Source organism: Lingula anatina, chromosome 7, assembly GCF_051362555.1.
Source record: "Lingula anatina isolate TDL-2025a chromosome 7, LinAna3.0, whole genome shotgun sequence".
NCBI lineage: Eukaryota > Metazoa > Brachiopoda > Lingulata > Lingulida > Lingulidae > Lingula > Lingula anatina.
Window position 1 is genome coordinate 21,363,165 of NC_141773.1, and position 25,058 is coordinate 21,388,222.

General features: G+C 36.0%; 1 protein-coding gene across 11 annotated transcripts in view; it reads left to right on the plus strand.

Moving 5' to 3' along the window:
- The first annotated feature begins 2,541 nt into the window (after positions 1-2,541).
- The window catches only part of LOC106158642 (bromodomain adjacent to zinc finger domain protein 2B), a 59,731-nt gene continuing 37,214 nt past the window's right edge, over positions 2,542-25,058 (plus strand). For 9 of the 11 annotated variants that reach the window (XM_087016715.1, XM_087016717.1, XM_087016718.1 and 6 more), the window contains exons 1-3: positions 2,542-2,697; positions 9,275-9,366; positions 13,512-13,670. In XM_087016715.1, coding sequence (XP_086872841.1) covers positions 9,297-9,366; positions 13,512-13,670 — 229 coding nt within the window. In that variant the 5' untranslated portion in view covers positions 2,542-2,697; positions 9,275-9,296. Of the gene's footprint in view, positions 2,698-2,721; positions 3,345-9,274; positions 9,367-11,629; positions 11,777-13,511; positions 13,671-25,058 lie in introns of those variants that run through there. The other 2 variants (XM_087016716.1, XM_087016723.1) reach the window with 2 other exon arrangements.

Genomic DNA, 25,058 nt, shown 5'->3' on the forward strand with positions numbered 1-25,058 from the left:
TTGGACGGCGAAATCTCTCCCCCCCCCCCCCCACCCAACCCCCCATAAGGAATAAACAAAATCAGCGTGTGCACGCGCCGTTTCATATTTTTGGGAGTCTGGTGGAAAACGCACTCGTATGCTTCTGCGTCATCTACGGGAGCGAAGTGCAAATGGACGTATCGCACACCTTGCTGACGAATAGTGAAGACTGATCACATCACGACTGATTTGAATGTTAACAGTTTCAATCATGGGAGATCACCGTGTAGGCTACATATGCCATGAATATCACTTTTCATATTGTGCCTTTTTTCTGTTCAAATTAAACTTAGTCAGTTGTAATACCTAACAAGGTATGGACTTTAATGTGTGGAGATGGACATACTTGAACATTCAAGTACTATGATGGAGATACCGATATTTATCTCTCCAATTCAATTATGGCTGCTTGACTTACTTATATTGTGAGAAGAAAAAAACAAACTTCTCTTCTAATGCTTCTGCCCACAGGATAAATCAGGATAAATTACATATCCATCTATTGGCCTTCCTGCTAATTTTAGATTTAATAAATCGAGTTTTCGGGGAGAGGTGATAAAATAATTGACCAGATTTTACCTATAATTTCCTTCTTTTTTATTTTTAATTCATGACTTTTGCCTTTGGCCTTGATGCACCAAAAAGTAAGTGTGTCAGCTCTCGTATGTTAGTATTTTTTTCCAGTCAGATCAGAACAGTAGATCTAAAGTTATAAAACGCATTTATTAAAAAGGTCATTCCTAACCGAAAGCTCGAAAATGTCAAATAGTCAGAAAGAGAAAAATGTCAAAAAGAATGTGTTAGATGAGTCACTATTACAATAACAGATTGGAATGCGCTATGATAATCACAGACAAAGAAAGAAAGAAAGAAAAAAAGAAAAGAAAGAAAGAAAGAAAGAAAAAAAACGGACTTTGCCAACAAGTTGCAGGTCGAAAGTAACATTGAACTTGTTAGGTCTGTTGTTCTGATAATACTTAGTGTTTTGGTGTTAAGTGTAAGGGCGTGTGTGTGTGTGCTTGCGTATGTATGTGCATGTTTGTGCGTGTGTGTGTGCGCGCGTGTGTGTTATTGACTGAATTTTATTCACTGGTATTTGGTGGGAGAGAGAGAGAGAGAGCGAGAGATAGAGAGAGATAAAGAGTAGAATATATCAATAGTGAACATATAGATCATTTGAAAAAGCCTCCTGGTGAACAACCATAGAAATATTTAGGTGCGTACTTCAAACATGACAACACGGTCCACTTCCCGCCTTTTCTATTTGTTCCCATCTTCCTTTCCGCCTCTCTCTCTCGTAACATAGTAAGGGGGAGCACTCGTTGGCAACTTACATTAATGCAGTGGCGGGTTTAGGGGGGGGGGGCAGGTGGGTGCTGACCCCCCCTTCGATTTTTGAAAAAATCTGACCAATGGTGTCCTATTGAAATTAGAATTTTGCCTAACTAAATCATAGTTCTTAACCGTACCAAATGGCACCGTTCGCCCTCTAAAATAATTTTCGGAACCGAACCCCACGTCAATGGGGGCAGGGGTGGGGGAGGGTCGGACACCCCCCCCTTCAAATAATCCTGGATCGTCCCTGTTAATGTTATGTCGCTTTGCTGGATACGCTTGGTTTAAGATATTTGTAGTTCCTTGCTTTACCATTATGAATTTAGGCATACCCTTAAATTCGTGATGTTAGAAAGAATTTCCCATGAGGTAAGAAAACCCAAGAGAATAGCGACAAAAGAATTCTAACACCTGTATATTACGGAACAGACACGAAAAAAAATATTTAGGCATATACGAGCATCATCCGTTCATCGCTGTTTAAAATCGATAATTATTGAAATAATGAGATCAAAATAATTGACAGGGGTGTCCCTCAGTGAAAATCTTTTAACAAAAGTTATGGCTAGGTCTTCAGTATTTGAATACATATTGCTTAATGCAGTAATTACAAATTGCAATGCTGGCTGACAATTTCACACTCTGTTGACCTCTTAGTCCCTGTAAAAGGCGTAACAAGGGCTGTGGCTGAAGGTTGGAAAAAGACAATTAGGCAGTTCACCCCCTTTGTTTCACTGGGGGAGGGGGGTAATAGGAACCCCTTCCTTGGCTAAAGCTATGAGCACGATGGATCTATGAAAATTTCGGGCAAGGCAGTACCTAAACTAAACTACGGTCGTACACATGGGCTCCTACCTGTCCTCAGGTGGGTATTACGTCCCTTTGTTTGTACGGCGGCGTGACTGTCAATCATCTGTTCCAGTCATATCGCACTGTGAGTGTATACACAGGTGGGGGCGGGGCCTACGCATGTCAATACACAACTATTTGTGTCAAGTTTTGCGAGACGAGAGGAGGTCGCTGCTGTTTTATCCGCATTTAACGCGTACGCAGTCAAAATTACTGTGACTGTTTCACTGTGGTGTTTTAAGATTGCTTAGTTTATCTCTGCGTTGATTTGAAGTTGTGAAATAAAAGCCAGATTAAATGAAAAAGAGCAAAATAGTTTGTTGTGTATTGTATTCACGATTTGATGACGTCACCATTTCCAGCCACATGCGCCCAGACCTAAACCAGTCCTCATTTTATGTTATACTTGAGCGTGAGAAATTAACAAAGAAAATCTACAAATTGGAGGCCAAAATCGGTTTGATTGTTGCACGTTGATAGGGATCGACTTAGGTAAGTGTCGAAGCTCTCATCTGCTGGGTGTTTTTGGGGTGGAATCACGTGTTTAGATGACAAATTTATTCATCCATCGGATTCATTTCATCTCGCTACTTTGTTCCTTCATCTTATAGATTTTCTAGGTTACCAAGCAGGTGCGTTTTACACCTCTTCTCGAGCCTAAATCGACCTAGACCCCTCAAAATCCTTCCCTCAGAGGCTGTAGGAAGGTTAGAAGAGCCTCTGTGTTGAATTTTGATGCACTGCATGCCCATTTTACCGGCAAATTTCGAGAATTACTTTACGTGTTTTCCATCTTGTAGCAATCGTGTACTTAAAATTATTGACTATTTATCCCTCCCGGCCGCCATTTTTATCTACCGCTTCTCGTAGCTTTTCCTTTGTTCGTTTTTACTGGACTTTCTCACTATTTCCACCTCTTAAAACTTACTACCAAGGTTTATACAGGGTCGGGGCCCCCACAGCTCAAAGTTAGTGTAGAATCACGGCGGCAAATTCAAGATTTTTAAAAATCCGGAGGTTTTATTTCTCATCCCTAATTTATTCATCTCGTCGAAGAAAGGTTGCCTTTTATAATGCATGACCTAGAAGGGAGAAGCTACATATGGATCGGCGGCGGCTGGAAGATTAACAGTTGCAGGGTGAATTTGAAGACATTTTGGTTCAAAATATCTGTATTTTTTACTCGTGGAGGGTTTGTTTTGAAGAGTGTACCGGTGTGCTGGCAGGGCAATCTGTGGATTAAACTTGGGATGTCAGTCATGGTTTTACATCAAAATGAAACATTTATCAAACTGTGTTTACATTAATTTGTGAGAGCAGTGTATTTCTTGTGGAGATATTATTGACAGAAGAGTCATAGACTGTACTCGGCTGGCCTTGTAACTTTCAGGCAGCGGAGTTATGTTACCATGCCTAGCTCAGTTGTTGGGTCAAGATTTTAAAAATTTTGCTCTGTGTTAAAGTCAGCATCTGTTACAGATTGCCCTGACTTGTAGACCTGAATGTGACAACTTTGTTGCTTGCCTTAGATGTTTTTCCTTTTTCCCCCATTTGATTTTAAATTTTATTAAAAACCCTTATTCCCAAGAATTTTTTGTCACAGCTGCAAGTGCCGACAATTATGAATTAGTTATACATACACCTTGCAGTCAGCTGTGTTGTTAAGCTAACCTAAAGCTTGTGTCTGGTGAAATAATGTTAATTTCCTTTCATATTTTCATAATATTGGATAAAGAATATGTACTATAGCTGATACATATAGCATTTATTGTTTCTAGGCCCATATACCAGCATTCGGTGCTTAAAAAATCTAAAACCCGATAACTTATGTGGATGAACTGGTGAACATTAAAATCATTTTTCTGTCCAGTGCCTTGCACAAAATTTTATAAATAAGAGACTGTTGTCTTATTGTAACTGAAAAAGATTACTTCTGGTTGACCTGTCTGAGCTAAGGGGCTTTGGTTGGTGGACTGTTAGAGTTTTCAACCAAATTTGCCGTTTTAACTCACTGGAAAATGTTCAACTAATGGAAGAGTACATCTAATTCAAACAATAATAGAGGACACAAGAAAACTCTCATATCATCAGGCCAGTATATAGCCAGCAATTTCTAAGGGGAGGGGGGGTTTTCTATTTCTGAAAAAGTGGACCTTTTACCATGAAACCTTTGTGTACCTAGATCAAATTTTACCCGGGCAGAATTTTTCCTGACAAAGTGGGCAGTGTGTGTGAACCCCCAAACCTCCATAGCTACAGGCCTGGTCATATTTACATGAAGTCCCAAAATATTTTTTCAGCAAAATGAAATATGAAGTTCATTATTTTTAGTCTATTTTTTTCAAATTGATTTAAATCTCAGCTATAAGCAAATATTTTGTACACTTTGTTTATAGTGTTTTCTGGACAGGTTGGAGTAACATAAAAACTGTATGTTTTTCAGTAAAAGTTTTCGTCTGAATAAAAATATTATTATGGATATTAAATAGCCTGTTTAAACTTAAACTAAATATAATAGTTATAGATATAATACAATGACATGTTATCAATGTATTATAGCAATGTATTATAGATATAATATAGTACATTGATAACATGTCATTTATTACTGCTAAGATCTATACTAATACCTTTTAGAAAAAATAAATCCTTGAAGTTAAGTGAGATAAATCTCTTTCTTTTTACCTTATGCAACGTTTTTAATTTCATGTCTGTGCGTTTTATCAGTTATATCTAGCCTCTGCAAGGCATCTTATTAAGTTCTTAACTGTATATCGTTTTTTTTTTTTTTATGGCTGACACTCTAATAAACTTCTTGAATTTTACATTATATGACAGTTGTTGAAATGTGAGCCCTGAGTACTAGTAAGCGCATGGAAATGTTTTGTCACTCGTCAAGGTAGACATCAGAAAGTAGCCCAATACTCACTCAGCGGCTTAAAAATTACTTGCCAGTGTGGGAAGTGCTCGATGGGCCGGTTTCACTGAAGCTTTTGACTGAAAAACCATAAATTTTATCCTGCTTTTTGACCTATCCTCTGGCATGGCCACACAGAGAATATTTTCACCAATTATTCACAATCATGTATATATTTGCTGGCTATTCCCTATGCCAGCTATGCATACTCTGACAAGAGTTTTTGCACAGGACGACACCATAACTAGCCTGGCCACACAGTTAATATTTTCACCAGGTATTCACAATCTATATATTTTTCTGGCTATTCCTAATGCTAGCTATAAGCATACTCCGACAAGAGTTTTTGCACATAACTATACCACAACTAGGCTTCTTTTGTAGAGGGGATCTTTTGCTACTTTAATTTGGTGTACACACCACTAAGCATTTGTCCTAAATTATAGTATTAGTAACTCAAAAATTTCAATCCAAGACCATTGCATTGTCAGCTCTGAAATCTCAGCATCAGTTAGTGAATGATTGTTTATTTAATCTGCAACCTGTGAGCCAGTTTATTAATTTGTAATGCAGGTCTAGATGCAAATGAACTATAGCAGAGCATAAATGAAATAAAGTTGGAGATGAATATTTATGAAACTGACAGATATTACTGAAACTTAAAAACTGGTGCATTTTCCAGATTGATTATGATATACAAAGGGGAGGGGGAGGAAGGAAAGACTGAACATTTACCGTCACCAGCAAAATTCATGTACTTTCTTTGCTAGACCCTTATAACCAATTGAAGGAGAAGAAAAAGAAAACATTCATAATTTATCTTGCACCTTTACAGGTGGAGTTGTACCAGCATAAAAACAACTACTAGTAACTCATTAGAAGTAGGCTAGTGTTAATTTCTTTCTCAGTCTGTGAAAAAGCAAGTTGAATGGTATTAACATGATCTCTAGCATTTTCACTTCATTAAAAGTGAAGTGATTTTATCACTCTAAAAACCACAATATGTTATTGAGACATAAAAAACGGGCCTTTAACCCCTCCCCAGTAGCCCCTGGTTGTTATTATGAGTGAAAATTTATTACCCAGCAATTTTGCTGTCATAAAATGTCCAGTGATCTAAATATCCAATATTTTCACAACAGAACATCTTAATATCAGACAAAGGAGCCACACAGTTTGATTCATCAGTTTCTTATCACGGCATCATCTAGAATGTTTCACAATCAATGCAGAAATGTGCCTAGTCCCTGTTGGGTTTTCATTCATAAGTGGCCCCAGTGGATGCTCTGGCTTCCTTTACTTCTGCCTGAGTTTGACTGGAGCTGAACTGATCTAAGGCTTCGTTCACATGCAATGTCTATTTTCTATTTTCTATTTTCGGTATGTCTTATGATCACGGTCTGTGCACTGAATATCCCGCGGCGTAATTACTGGCAGCGCGAGCCAGTTACTATAAGTTACTATAAGTAACGAAGCCTAAGTGACAACGGCAGTGAGGATGAATTGTAATCAAGCTTTCGTGGGGGCAAAATACAGTCCATTTTGTCACAAAGACTGAACAGCCATGCTAGTATATATATCTTTTTGTTTTTTTATTCAATTAAAAAGAAAGACTGCTGAGAAAATGCTAAAAATACTTCTTTTGTTTTCTTTTTCAGACAAATTATGTTCTATTCATAGTTTGAGTTAAGTTAATTGTCACCTTACTGTGAATCAGTCCACTATTAAAACAAAGCCATTTCTCTAGTTCAGTTATGACAGCATTTCTTATATTATCTCTGTTGAATATATTGATTGTTCTTCTACACATAAGTCAGCAGCTTCGTGTCTTTGTGGTCAGTGTTTTAAGACACTATTGGACATGTGTCTTGTCATGTGTCGGATCCAGTGATTGCAATCAAGATCCAGTGATTGTAATCAAGATCCAGTGATTGCAATCAGTTGTCACAAATGACATCACATGAAGTGCTGAGGTTGGCTGGCATGGCACCAAGTTAAGTCGGCATAAGTGAAATGTAAGTGCGCCTCAGTCTTGTGTATGGCAATAATGTCAACATGTTTTAGGAGATACTTCAGCGTATGTCTACAGCATTTAATGCTTTCATGCGTGCTGTGGAAAGTCTGATACTTTGTTCACATGTGAGTCAGGGAATTCAATGAGAATAACAATTGTGTCATTGACGCTTACCTCACTGTTGTTTTGCTGAGATGAGAACTAATGGGGATTTTTTTCAGGTGGATAATTTTGTAAACACGAGAGTAAGATTAGAGAGGCATAAAGTATAATAGAAAAAGTTCATTGTAAAGTTCCTTTTGTGTTATAAGAACTGGAAAATAACTAGAAAGCCTGAAAATAAGATACCTCTTGAAGCAATGTGTCAGTGAGGAGTTTTTAAAGATGAAGATACTTAGAACACTCATATCTGGATTAGAATTCTTAGTTTTTTGGTGAATACATGAAGACATGAAAACATCCAGAATGAAGATAGATTACATGTTGTATGTGGGAATGGAGTAGAAACTTAAGAGTCCCTTTTTTAATGGAGTTAGAATTCTCAAAAAAAAAAAAAAAATAAATAAAATAAAATAAAATAAAATAAAATAAATAAATAAATAAATAAATAAATAAATAAATAAAAATAATAATAAAATAAATAAATGAATAAAAAAGTAAGTTTTTGCAGTAAATGTTGAGTGAATGTAGATTTGCTGGTAGATAAAATATGTACGTACTCGGTTTCTGAATTGAGAGACCAACACATAACTGGCTGAACTCTCTGCTCCATTAGTTATATTAAGAATAAATACAGTAATAACAAAAAATGATATAGGATTGTACACAGTAGCAGCCCTTACTAATCAATGTGTATTATTAGAAGTAACAAAATTACTTATCTTGGCATAAGTTTATAGAAAGTGAATGGCTGTAGACGGGAAATAAAAAATTGGTGCCTGTGTTGTAGTCAGTAAAACCACTCCAGAGATGAAGGCTTGTATTTATAAATAGGGTCTCTTTTTTTGTATCTCCCTTGTTGGTATTTAGGTCTGTCATACTTTTATAATGTACTTTTTCAAAGGCCTCCATGATCTGCAATATCTTATCCTTGGTAAAATATGCAAAGGTCCCCATAAATGCCCATCAAAACATGTTGTTACAGTAAAGATAGATATAAAAATAGCTTTGACTAGAATGTTGAGAATGTTTGAAAATATATGATATAATATAAGCTATTTTTTCCTGTGTACACTATTGGTCAATAATTTAGTGATAGAAAAGATGTAAGGGTTAAAGCAAAACAGAAATATGAGTCTGATGGTCTGCAGATGTAATTTTCATTTGAGATAGGAGAAGAGAGCTTAATTTAAAATCTTTTTATTCAGCAGTGTAAGGCAGTGGCTCCCATGTGTTCAATGGGAAAAGTTGTGAATTTTACAGATACTGTATTTTTTAAAGTCATAAAGTCTTAAAATTAGAATATTTTTTATTGAGTGGTAACAACAAAACTGAAAAGCAGGCTACCTTATTGTTCAGTTTTACGCAGAAATAAGGTTCTTAAGTAACATAACTGAAAAAATGATAATTTTTTCCCTTTGAAAATATCGTAGTCAATAGCTTAGTGTTTAACTGTTAATTCAGCAAAAAATACCAGTGTTGTTAGCTCTCCAGCTGCGCCTTGAGTCTCTCTTTCTTCTTGGCCAAAACTGACCGCTGGCTACAAAAGTAGGTCACTCACTATCAAGTAAATTACACCGAATGACCATACATATGCCAGTCTGGACATTACTGTCTGGACAGTTGCCTATTACTTTTCATGTTAAATAAGAGAGGCAAGTGATGGCTTGAGTTATTTATATAAATATATTTCATTGGGACTTTGCAACAGCATGTTTTTACTGTGTGGGAAAAGTAAGGACATTTGTTTTTGAGTAATTGATGGTTAGATTTTTGGTCTTGCTGTTAGTTTGACATTTTGAAATAAAAATTGATTAGATGAAATTAAAAAGAATTGATAAGAAAAGAAAAAGCAGGTAACTGAGGTTTTTGCTTACAAAAATGTAACTTGAAGGATCATCTTTGCACAGAGTCAGAGTATTATTTTAGCATTATAATATATCAGGTGTTCAAGTGCTTTTTTCTCCTTTTCCCCCCAGGTCGTTCCTTCCATGTAGTGGTATGGATCCCGGGAAGTCATCAAACTCCCAAAGTCCTGGGCGAGGCATGTTTGACGCTGCCAATCTTATCAGTAAGTACATCTGGTATTTACAAACTTCATTTGTTTTTTTTTTTATTTTAGGAATTTTATATTTTACATTTTTGTCTTTCTTGATTTAGATAAGTCTTGTGTTAAGAATCACTTTTATACTAATCAAGTGTAAACAGTATCCTTACATTCCATTATTATGGCTGTGATGATTGATTCTGGAAACTTGAAAAAATTATAGACACTCGATAATAAATGACAAGGGGTGATATTCATTGTTCCGAGTGTCAGGTAACCAGTTAAAATTGACAGAAGTGCTAATTGACAATTATAACAATGTAATTAACCCAGGTAAAGTGGCTACATAGGAAACATCTCCAGGGTTGTGGGCTGAGGAAAATGTCTTTTGGGGGGGGGGGGGGGGGGGCATTTGTAGGGCTAAAATAATTTTTAAGGAAGTTTGTTTTAGTACTCCTCTAGGTATTGACTGGAGAAAAAGTAAGAGGCTTTGATGGACTAGGAGTTAAGAATTGGGTAGCATTTTGTAAAGAACTCCTTTCCTCCCACTATATTTTTCCCCAAAAATCTCTGTGGGTGAGGGAGGGTGGGTTGGGGTGTCTGTTTTTCCGAACCTTCATGTCTCTCCTTTTCCAGCATTGAACTAATGGAAATTTGCTAGAGTGCTGTTTTCTCTCTTATAAAATTAGGGAAAGAGATAAAAATGGATATTCTCCAAGATGCAGCTAATGTATCATATATCTGACTCATTGCCATAATTTTCTGCCTCACTGTTTACAACATCTGCTCTCTTTTTAGTGGCTCTCTTAATATTTTAGTAATTAAAAAGCACATCATTTTGATTAAAATTCAGTTAAGTTTTACCTCATAACATTTGCTGGTACATATAAACAGTGTCTATACAGGCATCATCTTTGCTCTTGATTTGATGCAAAGGTCAGATTAACATGATTTTTTATAGAACAGTAAATTATACTTATTCAAATGAGAATGCTGAGGGAGATCTATATTGCATAGAAAGAAAGCAATAAATATCCATTCAAATATATTTCAGGAAATATGAAACAATGCACTTTGGTATTTCTCTCTAGATTGTACTATTTGAAACTTTGGTGGTATTTTGTCGGGTTTTGTGGCAAAACAAATGGACTTTAGATATATCTTTAAGTATTGTAGTAAATGAATTTGTTTTTGGAGTCTGAGGGTAATGTTAAGAGTGGCAAGGCAACTTAGAAGAGGGGTTCAAGTCATGTCAGTGTGTTAAGGTCCTTTTCAGGACTATCTTAAGTGTTTAAGGGCGTATTCCCAGACATTTAGATTGATCTATCCCCGTGGGGAGTCTCACTAGATTACTGTCAGATAGTCCGGCTTAAATGTCCGTCCTGCCTACTACAAGCTGTAAGGGGGTAATTAACTTTCGTGCCCGCTCGGCTGACAGCTATTTAGCGTGAACCCCCAGGGAGTTAGGTCGATCTAGTTTGGATCGATCTAATCTCTGGGAATGGGGTCTAAAACAGTTTTAAGTCTGTCCCCAGAAAGTTACTAGTAAGTAGATCCAGCCTGACTGTGACCCTTGGAAATAAAATTATAGTTAAGGGGAGGAGGTTATGAAATTCGAGGGTGCTGATATAAGGTGATACACAGGGAGACGACACACTCAGAGATTTTGTTCCAAAATTCATGGCCACCAGATCTGCAAATACTTCATACTTACTATCTTGGGCAAAAACTTCTATATAATTGATGTATTTAAAATAATTCACCCCCCCCCCCACCCCCACCCCTACGAGCAACTATTGGTGTAGATTGATATCAAAATCTTTTGGATATGACATGATGAATCATGCACACTATGGTAAAAAGTCAGTACCACCATACACAATAATGGCAGATCAGTTGTCTGGTCATTAGATTGGTCAAAGTGAAACAGGTGTTTGTGACCATATGGTTTGTGTAGATTCTGGGTTAATTAATTTATAAAAAATATAAGTGCAGTCTGAGACATCTGCGTAACCATGTGGTCAAATATTTGTATAGAAATCAGGACTGTGAAAATTGTGATTTTTCTGCTTGGAAACATTAATTGAAGATACAGATACAGATATATTTAAAATATCACATCAGGCAAATATAAGTTCTAATAAGGATATTAGTTAGTGTTTTCTGTTGCAAGTTAGATTTATTAAACACTATGAAAAGTGTGACAAAATGTCGAAAATTTTGCTGTGGAACTTTCAAAGACATCAAACAGTGGACAGGGAGTTACATTCCACCTTCTACTTACTAGAAAACCCTAGACTTCTTTATTGATTTCTGTGCCTTAAAGCTGAAGCAGAACAAGCAGAAATTTGCCAAATGACAGCCTGAAAATGATGTCCAAGATCTAAATTACTCAGATGAAGCGAGAACACGCTATCTTTCTTCTTCTGATACAGTAAGTGGAGTGGTCGTATGTTTTATGAAGTATGAAAGTGTTTCCTGAAGCATAGCTGCAGAATATTTAACTCCACAAGAAGTTATTTAATACAGTAAAGTACTTTCACAATAACAGAATAAGCACATATTGTGGATATTTATTTGCAATATTTAGAAAATACTTAATTGTCACTAGGGTATAAATAAAACGTAGCAAATACAGAAAGGGGTTGATAAAATTGGCTCACTATGGTAGCACTGCTGCCATCTGGTGATGCCTTTTTCTGCAGGTATCGCTCCGAAATGGACCAGAATTTTGTAGCAAAAATTTTAATGAGAGTTAAGAATTTTGGTAGTTTTTTGTTTTGTTTTTTCTCTGAGAATTGACTTAGTTTTAGACATACCTAGTGGGGACAGTGGTGAAAGTTAAATTACAAATTTCAAATTATTATATAGATAATTTACTTGGCCCAAAAAAATCTCACAATAATCATTTCGAGTGAGCTTTAGAGCTATAAATGATGCTTCTGTTGGAAATAATCCTTTGAGCTTTACTTGTAAACTGAGTTATTTGTCTTAAGTTTGTGAATAAGAGGAAATAAGCTATCAGCTTTGTGAATTTTTGTGGCCATCAGGCTACAAGATTTGAATTATATCTTTTTTTTCAGACCCACCACCAAACACTGCTTGTTATGTAAGGCAAATCATACTACCATGTTGGTAAAAAAATCAAAAGTAAAAAGAAAGAAAGAAGAAAAAAAGAAGTACCTGTAACACTAGCATAGTTGCTATTAAGATTATTTGAGAAAGCTTCTGAAAGGAATCATTTTAAGCAAAGTTTTATTTTTAAATTAATTAAATAATAATAACAATAACAATAATATGAAGTTAAAATTGTAAATAGACAAAATTCAATGAATCATGGTATTGAAACAGAGTACACATTCATGAAAACTTCTGAAATTGTTTTTTTTAGGGGTCATTATCAAATGTATAAAAATCTGTGCAAAAGATGTGACCACTACTCCTCCATTGTGATGGCTTCAACTATTGATTCCTCATGTGCTAAACATCACATATTACATCAACGAGGCAGTAATTTTAGGAGTTATTTTAGATAATAGTGACTTAAGCAGATCTGTTTCGAACATCAGATATCATCCTATGGCATCGGTGGAGTTAGAATTCTTAATTATTGTATATTGTTAGTATTTACTGGTAAAGGTGTGTTCTTAGACTTGCCGATGAAATAAAATAATTTTGTATTATATCTGGGCGTATGTTATTATTTTATCATTGGCATCTCTGGATTACTAGTATTTTGAATTGGTACTGATAGACACAGATGTTGCTCAGTGTTAGAGAGTTCAATCACTAGTACTGGTATTGTGTTGCTAAGTAGAACATGGGAATTGAAGCCTCTATTCATATTTCAAGGAAATAGAAAATAAAAGTCTAAAATGCTGTCTGATGGGATGTATTAAGGCACTGACCAGAAAAAAAAACGTGTTTTCATTGACTAGAAGTCCCAATATTTCACTGGAGTGGACTGCTGTTATTTATTATGGGTTACTGAGTATAAGAGTGCTGAACATTTGCTGTAGCATAACAAAGGACCATTATTATTATTATCTTTTCTTGTAAAACCAGTCCCAGGTTTTCCAGTGAAGCATTCATACTTCTTATATTTAAACTGTGCTTATAATGATGCCAGCTGATGGCACTACAATGTTGTGATTGTGATTGTGTTTCAGGCCCATTCAGCACAGCTACCACATCATCTTCCTTTGTCCCTCTCTCCAGCATCCCCAGTGCTTTCTCCATGTTTGGTCGCCACCCTGTGTTCCCACCGCCCTTTGGAGGACTAGGTGTATTGAGCCCAGGGATTGGTCCAGGAATTGGACCAATGACAGGTAAGTTTAGAAACTTCTGTGTTATATACCCTCTCCTCCCCCTCCCCACCACCACCAGATTAAAAATTATTTAAAGATTCTGCATTAATAATAACCTGTCTAACTGTTTTGAAGTGCTGACTGGTTTTTATGCTTAAAGCTTATATGTATTGAAAAAGAAAAGAAGAAAAAAAAAATTCAAGCACATGCGCGAGGATGCATATCTTGTAGATGACAATTTATTTAAATATTCCATTTTTGGCAAGAGCACTAGATGAATAACAGTAAGCCTTCTGGTTGTTCTAGCAGTAGCAGAATATGACAAAGTCCTTCAACCAGTTTTGTAACAGCTAGAAAGCCTCTGATAGAAATTAAATCAATATATAACATGTTAAGGATCATAGTAGTGTTACAATCTATCATACTTGATTAATTAACCCTTTTGATGTTATGTCAAATGCCGATATTTCATTTATTTTAAAACAAATGAACTTTCTGTGTTACTAACTTGACAGCAGGCATACTTTATCACAAATCAGACAATAGAGCTACTAAATGTTTTCAGTAATTACTGAAAACATTTATTTAAGTATCATTAAGTTTAGTGAAACTAAAACCTATATGCCAGTATAACAGTTTGTTGGTAAGATTTCTGAACTGGTTGTCACAGGATTCATAATCTTGATGACAGAAATTCATATTTTTGGTCATTTTGTGTATAAATACATTTTATGTCCTTTTTGATCTAACAATTTGATCTTATGCCTAATTTCATGTCACAGACTCATTGTGCTGTTTTTTTTCTTTTTTTCATTCTTTCTTTCTTTTTTGCCTGCTTCTGCTGATTGCACATATTCAATTATTGTATCAATCGCTACCTGCATTAAAATTCCTAAACTGGGTGTTTTTTAAAGTTGTTTTTAAAAAATCCCAGTACGTGTCTGTTTTGTTAAATGAAAATAAAGTTTGGAATTTCATATGAAGTGGTCTTTAAAAGGTCAAATAGCATCACCTGGAAAACAATAACCTAAGATTAAAAGAAGAAACACGTGTATATAAAGTTTAATCCTCATTGTATGACTTTTAAGATCTACAGGAAAAATATTCACAGGAAGTGGCTGCTGTATGTCTTGTAAATTATTCTGATAAAAAATTAAGCTTTTTTTTTTTTTTTTTTTTAAAGTTATCATCAGTTTTATCAGTGGACATTAACATAAATTTTATTTTTTCAATATACTTAGTGCAGCTGCAGTGGATATAACTGTTTAGGGCTTGTGCAATATGCATGGCTGACATTTCAGATGCTAAACTTATATTTTATGCTTACATGCAATATTTATGATATGCCACATACGCAAATACGTAGGCATTTTATTTACATTTATGATATGCCACATAGGAAAACACATGGATTGCATTCAGATCACACATTGTAGTAGCTGGGTCTGTTCAACTCTGCAGGGGATTGTCAATAAAGTGAAATCAGTGGCATTAGCTGACATACATCCTAGGGGGAAATTAACTTTTGTGTGCTGATTAAGATTCAACTGATTGCACTTCAGGGACAATCCCCCTCCCCCCAGAGTTAGACTGATTTAGCTAGTACGATGTGTGAATCTGAATGTGTCCATAAACACTTTCACCGTTAATTGAGGAAGCATAGAATTAGGGAGAATTCAGATTCAGACATTGTACCAGCTAGATCAATCCGCCTCTGCAGGGATTCTCACCAACGCGCAGTCAGTGTAATCAGCTTTAATACTGGGTTCCCATACCTAGATCAATCTAACAAGTTTATTTCCTATTGGGACTTCAAAAGTTAATTTCCCCCTTTTCTTAAGAATACTGTGCAATTAACCACCATGCACATAGGCAATGCACAAGACTTTGGCGATAACATGATAATTCTGATCCATCCCTAATGACTGATGACTGCCCCTTTCCAGTGAATATTATATTTAACCAAATAGTATTTTACTAGGGGTAAATGGACAACAGTTATGTCATACAGATTTTTCTGTAAAGCAAGTGGGCAATAAGTTTTCCTGTGCCACCGACAAATGAAACATCCCCATCGTTTGTCTTTTTTGCACACATGAAGTGATAACCTTCACAGGTTGTATCATTCATGGGATGTACAATGTGGAACGCATCAAAAACTTCCACCCCTAGTTTCTTCATTTTCGGTCCCAAAATTTCATTGGTTGCTGATTTCATAAAATAATTGCTATCTTTTCTCCATTCTCCGGCTGTCTGTATGTTAAAGTAGATCAGATGAACCTTTGCCTGTTTGGGATTTCGCTTAATACGGCTTATGACATTGAAGATAATTTTGCTATGATTTAGAATGAGGTGCCTTGCATTTCTACGAGCCAGGTCCCATTGACCAAAACCTAAAACTATAACATCAGATGCAGACCATGTAGATCGTGACATCAGGTGCTTTTGGAGATTTGCAGCTGCAACATGTGGATAATTCCCCCACATTGCTGCAATGTTTTCATTGTAGAAAAAAAGTCCATCTTGAATACCAGTCAAAGCGTATGGATATTTCATACTGAGTAAATGCATTAAGTAAAGACTAAGGTATCTCATGTGAGAGTCCCCTATGAAAGAGATGCTGGATTTATTTTTTTGACAACTAAGCAGTTCAGTTTGGGTCAAAAAAGGCAGCAAAAGGCCTGTTTGGGACCCCCATTGCCACGTACCATTTACTTTCCACCAGCGTCCATGCAGGTACTCTGTTATATTCCCACTATATGGGTAAGCTTCAATGTTCAGTCTCTCCTTGGAATTTGGGCATACATTGTTATATATACTTATTTTTTGCTTTAATCTTCCTGGCCATAAGATGCTAAAATTTTCATGATGCCTGTACCCCTCAAAGTTAACAAACTCCAAGAAGACAGTGATGTTGACACATGTATGTATTCTTGGACAGTGAGCAGTGTAGGTGCCATTAAAGTAGTCTTGGACAGGACACCACATCCTCTCTCCACCCATTATTGTGATTCTGAATCCACTTCCCCCAGTGGACAGTGTACTTTGGCCATTGTGAACAAATTCAGTGATGTTCAAGATGACATAATCTGGATTGGGTAGTTTTCGGATTAACTGTACTTGATGATGGTACTGCTTGGCATCAGACTTGTACTTGGAATAATCCAAAGGAGAAGTTGTTATATCTGGTTCTTTTGTGAAGTTTGTTATGGTCCAGTAATGGTAAAGTTGCAACATTTCTGTTGGACCAAAACGTGTGGGCTCTTTAATGAATCTGTCCTCTGGCTTTTTAAAATCAATAGGTAGTAAAGTGTTCTTTTGTTCTGCCAGGAACATCATACAAAATAGAACAGCAACAATCAGAAGAACTTTGCAGTAAAAAACATATTGAAGTAACCTATGAGTACCTTGTTCTGCAATACACATCTTTACATTCATCTTCATTTTACCATCAAGTCTTGATAAAAGAAAACAACATTTGAAGCCACCCAGAAAATTCATTTGACCACAGTCTTCATGAATATTCATATTTCCCTCTGTGTTACCAGCATCATATTATTTATTCATTATTTATGGACATATGGATAAGACTTGATCATTCCAATGTGGGGAACATTATGAATTTTACAGATACTGAATTTTTATTGTAATAAATTCTTAAAACATTCGAATTGAGTGTTAATAACAAAACTGGAAAGCTGGCTACCATTAAGTTTTATTCTTGAGAATAAAATCACCATATATAGAGATATAATTTTTATGACTCCAAAATAATGTTGCTGAGGGATTGGTACCTTTTCCCAACTGAAAATATTGAGTTATTACGTTATTAATATAGGAGAACAGGACCTGGCTTACCCCATTTTCTCATCTACCTGTATTTGGTCCTTTGTAATTTGAAAAACCAATGAATGATTTCATTATTAGAGTTCACTCGAGTTGGTGAAAGGTGCGGAAATGGTAATTTAAGTTCAGTCAGCCATGTTCCTTTGCTGATGAGACTACTTAATACTTTTATTTTAATTTTGCCCTGAAAATGTGTGAATTAACTGTAATAATTAATATGCAATAAGTCATTTCAGGCACTGATTGACATAAACTCTCTTCTGGCACTTGTCTGTTTAACTTGCCCGTGAACAATTTTTGGGATGTAGTAATGGGATATTGCTATTGTATATAATAAACAGCTGGTTTATGATAAACTTGACTTAAGTCATGCAGATTTTTCTGTAAAGTAACTGGGCAATGACTTTACCTGTATCACCAACAAATGTTACAGTGCCATGCCTTTTCTTTTTTTTCGGACACAAGTAGTGAACAAGATCACAAATTGTATCAGTCATAGGATATACAATGTGGAATGCATCAAAAACTTCCACACCAAGTTTCTTCATTTCTGTTCCCAGTATTTCATTGGTTGCTGATTTCATGAAATAATTACTTTTCTCCTCGCTCCACCAGTCATTTCAGGCACTGATCAACAAAAATTCTTTTCAGGCACTTGTCTGTTTAACTTTTCTTCAAACAATATTTGGGATGTATTAATGAGATACAGCCAGTTCGGATAATAAACAGCTGATATAAATTGTTTTTTTTTTGTAGGACTTAAGTCATACAAATTTTTCTGTAAAGTAACTGGGCAACGGCTTTACCGGTATTACCGACAAATGTTACAGGAGCAGACATTTGCTTTTTTGGACACAAGTAGTGAACAAGATCACAAATTGTATCAGTCATAGGATATACTATGTGGAATGCATCAAAAACTTCCACACCAAGTTTCTTCATTTCTGTTCCCAGTATTTCATTGGTTGCTGATTCCATGAAATAATTGCTATCTTTTCTCCATGCTCCACCAGTCATTTCAGGCACTGATCAACAGAAATTCTTTTCAGACACTTGTCTGTTTAACTTGCCTTCAAACAATACTTGGGATGTATTAATGGGATACTGCCAGTTCGGATAATAAAAAGCTGATATAAATTGTTTTTTTTTTTGTAGGACTTAAGTCATACAAATTTTTCTGTAAAGTAACTGGGCAACGGCTTTACCGGTATCACCGACAAATGTTACAGGACCAGACATTTCCTTTTTTGGACACAAGTAGTGAACAAGATCACATATTGTATCAGTCATAGGATATACTATGTGGAATGCATCAAAAACTTCCACACCCAGTTTCTTCATTTCTGTTCCCAGTATTTCATTGGCTGCTGATTTCATGAAATAATTGCTATCTTTTCTCCATTCTCCACCTGCCTGTATGTTAAAGTAGATCAAGCGAAGTTTTGCCTGCTTGGGATTTCCCTTTATACCTCTGATGGCGTCAAAGATAATTTTGCTGTGTTTTAGAATGAGGTGTCTTGCATTTCTACGAGTCACATCCATTGACCGAAACCTAGAACTATGACATCGGATGGAGACCATGTAGATCGTGACTTCAAATGCTTCTGGAGATTTGCAGCAGCAACATGTGGATAATTTCCCCACATTGATGCAATACTTTTATTGTAGAAAAATAGTGTATCTGTAGTGCCATCGGGGAGGTGTGGATTTTTCATGTTGAGTAAATATATTAAATAAAAACTTATCACTCTTATGTGGGAGTCCCCAATGAAAGACATGCTAGATTTATTTTTTTGACAATGTAGCAGTTCAGTTGTAGTCAAAAAAGGCAGCAAAAGACCTGTTTTGGACCCCCATCGCCATGTACCATTAACTTTCCACCAGCGTCCCTGGAGGTACTCTGTTATATTCCCACTAAATGTGTCAGCTTTAATGTTCAGTCTTTCCTTGGATCTTGGACATACATTGTTATATATATTTAGTGTTTTTTCTAGTCTTCCTGGCCATGCAATTTTATATTTATGGTGCCTGTAGCCCTCAAAGTTGACAAACTCCAAGAAGACAGTGATGTTGACACATGTATGTATCCTTGGACAGTGAGCAGTGTAGGTGCCGTTGAAGTAGTCTTGGACAGGACACCATATCCTCTCTCCACCCATTATTGTGATTCTGAATCCACTTCCCCCAGTGGACAGTGTACTTTGGCCTTTCTGAACAAATTCATTGATCTTCAAGATGACAGAATCTGGATTGGGTAGTTTTCGGATTAACTGCACTTGATGATGGTACTGTTTGGCATCAGACTTGTACTTGGAATAATCCAAAGGAGAAGTTGTTATATCTGGTTCTTTTGTGAAGTTTGCTATGGTCCAGTAATGGTAAAGATGCAACATTTCTGTTGGACCAAAACGTGTGGGCTCTTCTATGAATCTGTCCTGTGGCTTATTTACATCAGTAGGTAGAGAGGCGTTCTTTTGTTCTGCCAGGAACATCATCAAAAATACAACAGCAACAATCAGGAGAACTTTGCAGTGAAAAACATATTGAAGTAACCTATGAGTACCCTGTTCTGCAATCCGCATCTGTACATTCATCTTCATTTTACCATCAAGTCTTGATAAAAGAAAACAGCATTTGAAGCCACCCATTAAATTAATTTGATCACAGTCTTTTTTCATGAATATTCATATTTCCTCCTGTGTTGCCAGCATCATATTATTTATTATTAATGGATATATATATATGGATAATACTTGATCTTTCCAATGGGAAAAATTATGGATTTTACATATACTGAATTTTTATTGTAATAAATTCTTAAAACATTCTGATTGAGTGTTAATAACAAAACTGAAAATGAGGCTACCCTTTAGTTTTATTCTCGAGAAGAAAATCACCATATATAGAGATATAATTTTTATGACTCCAAATAAAGTTGCTGAGGGATTGCTACTTTTTCTCAACTGAAAATATTGAGTCATTGCAGTATAAGTATAGGAATAGGAAACCTGACTTACCCAGTTTTCTAATCTTACTACCTGTCTTTGGTTCTTAATAATTTGAAAAACCAATGGATGATTTCATAACCAGAATTCACTCGGATTGGTAAAAGTTGCGGAAAATGAACACTTAAGTTCAGTCAGCTACTTTCTTTGTTTTAAAGACGTTTAGCGAATACTTATTGTTCTCATTGTGTCCTGAAAATATGTCAATAAAGTGAAAGTATTATGCTAAATAAGTCTTTTCAGGCACTGATTGACACATTCTTTTCAGGCACTTGCATGTAAAATTTGCCTGCAAACAATATTTGGGATGTAATAATAGGATATTGCCATTGTAAATAATAAACAGCTGGTATATGATATGTGTGTATAAATTGTTTTTTTGGTAGGACTTAAGTCATACAGATTTTTCTGTAAAGTAGCTGGGCAATGACTTTACCTGTATCACCGACAAATGTTACAGGGCCATGCCTTTTCTTTCTTTTTGGACACAAGTAGTGAACATTATCGCATATTGTATCAGTCATAGGATATACAATGTGGAATGCATCAAAAACCTCCACACCAAGTTTCTTCATTTCTGTTCCCAGTATTTCATTGGTTGCCGATTTCATGAAATAATTACTATCTTTTCTCCATGCTCCACCTGCCTGTATGTTAAGGTAGATCAAGCGAAGTTTTGCATGCTTGGGATTTCCCCTTATACCTCTGATGGCATCAAAGATAATTTTGCTGTGTTTTAGAATGAGGTGTCTTGCATTTCTACGAGTCACGTCCCATTGACCGAAACCTAGAACTATGACATCGGATGAAGACCATGTAGATCGTGACTTCAGGTGCTTCTGGAGATTTGCAGCAGCAACATGTGGAAAATTCCCCCACATTGCTGCAATGTTTTCATTGTAGAAAAATAGTGTATCTGTAGTGCCATCGAAGAGATGTGGATTTTTCATCTTGAGTAAATACATTAAATAATAACTTATTGCTCTTATGTGGGAGTCCCCAATGAAAGAGATGCTAGTTTTCTTTTTTTGACAGCTTACCAGTTCAGTTGGAGTCAAAAAAGGCAACAAAAGACCTGTTTTGGACCCCCATCGCCAGGTACCATTAACTTTCCACCAGCGTCCATGCAGGTACTCTGTTATATTCCCACTAAATGTGTCAGCCTTAATGTTCAGTCTCTTCTTGGATCTTGGACAGACATTGCTATATATATTTAGGATTTTTTCTAGTCTACCTGGCCATGCAATTTTATAGTTGTTATGGTGCCTGTAGCCCTCAAACTTGACAAACTCCAAGAAGACAGTGATGTTGACACATGTATGTATCCTTGGACAGTGAGCAGTGTAGGTGCCATTAAAGTAGTCTTGGACAGGACACCACATCCTCTCTCCACCCATTATTGTGATTCTGAATCCACTTCCCCCAGTGGACAGTGTACTTTGGCCTTTCTGAACAAATTCAGTGATGTTCAAGATGACAGAATCTGGATTGGGTAGTTTTCGGATTAACTGTACTTCATGATGGTACTGCTTGGCATCCGAGTTGTACATTGAATAATTCAAAGGAGAAGTTGTTATATCTGGTTCTTTTGTGAAGTTTGCTATGGTCCAGTAATGGTAAAGTTGCAACATTTCTGTTGGACCAAAACGTGTGGGCTCTTCAATGAATCTGTCTTCCATTTTTTTAAAATTAATAGGCAGCCGAATGGGCTTTTCAGTGAATCTGTCCTCTAGTTTTTTTGAATTAATAGGCAGTCGTATGGGCTCTTCAGTGAAACTGTCCTCTGGTTTCTTAAAATTAATAGGTAGAAAGACATTCTTTTGTTCTGCCTGGAACATCATCCGAAATACAACAGAAACAATCAGGAGAACTTTGAAGTAAAAAATATATTGAAGTAACCTATGACTACAATGCTCTGCAACACGCATCTGTATATTCCTCTTCATCTTACCATCAAGCCTTGCACTAATAAAGCCACTCAAAAATTCAAGATGGTTTTTTGCACAATACTCTTCTCATACTGTGTCACCAGTATCATATTATTTATTCAAGCTTCTGCTTCAAGGTTAGGATATTAGTCTTTTAGATCTTGATATTGATATTTAATGCACTTAAATATATATATAGGTTTGTTAATTAAGCAATGATACTTTGATCTTGATGACTTCTTTGTTCTACAAAACTTGAGAAAATCAAAGCTTTGGACATACAATGTCAACAAACATTTTTGGGATAAAATGAGGTTTAGATAGCATTTAGAAGTCAGTCTTTTACTGTACAAAAAACGAGAGTGTCCAATTGTATAAGGCAGTCCTTTTAGAAGGGAAAAAAGAAATGTTTGACTAAGTCGATATTTCTTTATACATACAACCGATATATTGATCGAGTAACTTGTAGAATTGCCAAATTTTGGAAAATGTTTGAATGTGTGCAATGGCTTCTTGCCTCTTTTGCACTGCTCCGCAGTGCTCAGTCTTGCATATCTCAGGGATTGTCCTTGGTCAAAATCAGGTTGGGCCATTTTGGCCCACTTGGTAAAATAAAAGTGGGATATTTTTTAAAAAATGTGTGCCGTGAATTATTTAGAGAAAATTCATTATATTTCAGTATTTTTATATGATTAAAAACAATGAAAAAGGCTTGATGCTGCTTCTCTAAAGTCCTAAATAGTTGTAGTGTGGAAAAATCTTCCAAAATTAACTGTCTGAAAAATTGTACTGAATGAAAAAAATCTTTCAGAATTAATAATTGTACTAAGTGCAATAAATGCACTGCATGGAAAAGGTTCACAATTCCTATTTTTATTGTAAAAAAAGCCATTGCTCTTCAAAGAATTTTTACTCAAAATATTTGCATTGTTTTTTTAACCTGAAAATAATTAAGCAGTGATCTAAGCTGAGAGAAACTGGTCTTGAATATATCTATATTTACATAAAATCTAGCAAGCAACTATATAACTTTACAAAAATAAGTTAGCACACCTATTAATGAATTTACACATGAGGGATTTGTGATTATTACACTGATGCAGGGCTTATTTTTCAGGGCACCTGTCTGGTCAGGCCTACTGCTAACAAGTTTTACCTGTCCCCAGATGATTTCCATTTGCACAGCCTTCCCCCCCCCCCCCCCCCCCCCCCCCCAAAAAAAAAGTGCATTTTTTTTCAATATCCAAGCTAGTTCGTTTAGATGAATATAATGGACAGTTTTGCATCCTGACTGTGCCATTGCGGATTTTCTGCATTGAAAACGATGCTTCCCTCATTTTGACATGCAGCGCCACTAAAGGTGCAATATTACAAAAAATATCCGTTAAAATTTAGTCAAGAGCGCCCAATAGAAAAGCAAATGAATATTTATCCTTTTCACTTATTGATTAGTCATCATGTAGTTTGACAGAAGCCATATTTGTTTACCCAGCACATGTTGTTAGGTGTTCTCAGAGGTCTGTGCACTGCCGGCATAACCAATTCGAGCGGTCTGTTTTTCATTGACCCGTAGTTGTTTCAGTTTCGATATATTTTTGTGAAACAGGTCACATGTCAGCCCTCACAGCACTTCGAGTGACATCAGATGTACGTAATCTTTATTATGAAATAAGTGTCTTCTATTTGTATGCACCAGTATGGCGCAGGTTAAAATTTTACTTGCGCCTTTGAGAAAGGGTCCGCGCATTTGGCGCAATTGCGCGGCCCAGGATTATCCCTGATATCTGTCCTTTGTTTACAGTATGAAACTCCAAACTTAATATTTTTGAAAAGTAATGCGTGTTGGTGTTTCACTAGATAACCAACATCCAGTGTATGTGAGTTATTAGTTCTAGAGTCACACTTGATACCAAGCTATTTATTGATATTTTATTAGTCTCACTGCAGCTTAGCCATTGTTCACATGAAAAATCCAAAATCCAAAAATCCATTGGCAGTATCTAGTGATGACAGTCCGTGCCCTGAATATCCAGTGGCGTAATTTACTCGCAGCATGAGCGAGTCATTTCCAAAGCTGTTATTAATTCTCAGCTGCGCTTAGAGAAGATTCTGACACCTGGACGCATGTGCAGTAATAAATTAGAGAGAAAGGAAATGGCGGCTGCGGTTGCTTTGAAAAATGTGTTTGTCGAATTTGTGCAACAGCAAGAGGAAGAAGATGAGGTCCATATACACACGACAGATATGAGTGCAACCATCATGATTCTGACACCTGGACGCATGCACAGTAATAAATTAGAGAGAAAGAAAATGGTGGCACTGCTTGGCATCAGACTTGTACTTGGAAAGAAGTTGTTATATCTGGTTCTTTTGTGGAGTTGGTTATGGTCCAGTAATGGTAGAGTTGCAACATTTCTGTTGGACCAAAACTTATGGGCTCTTCAATGAATCTGTCCTCTGGTTTTTTAAAATTAATATGTTGTAAGGCTTTCTCAGGTTCTGTCGGGAATGTGGAAAAAATTGTGAATTTTATAGATACTGAATTTTTATTGTAATAAATTCTTAAAACATTCTGATTGAGTGTTTATAACAAAACTGAAAAGCAGGCTACTGTATAGTTTTATTCTCAA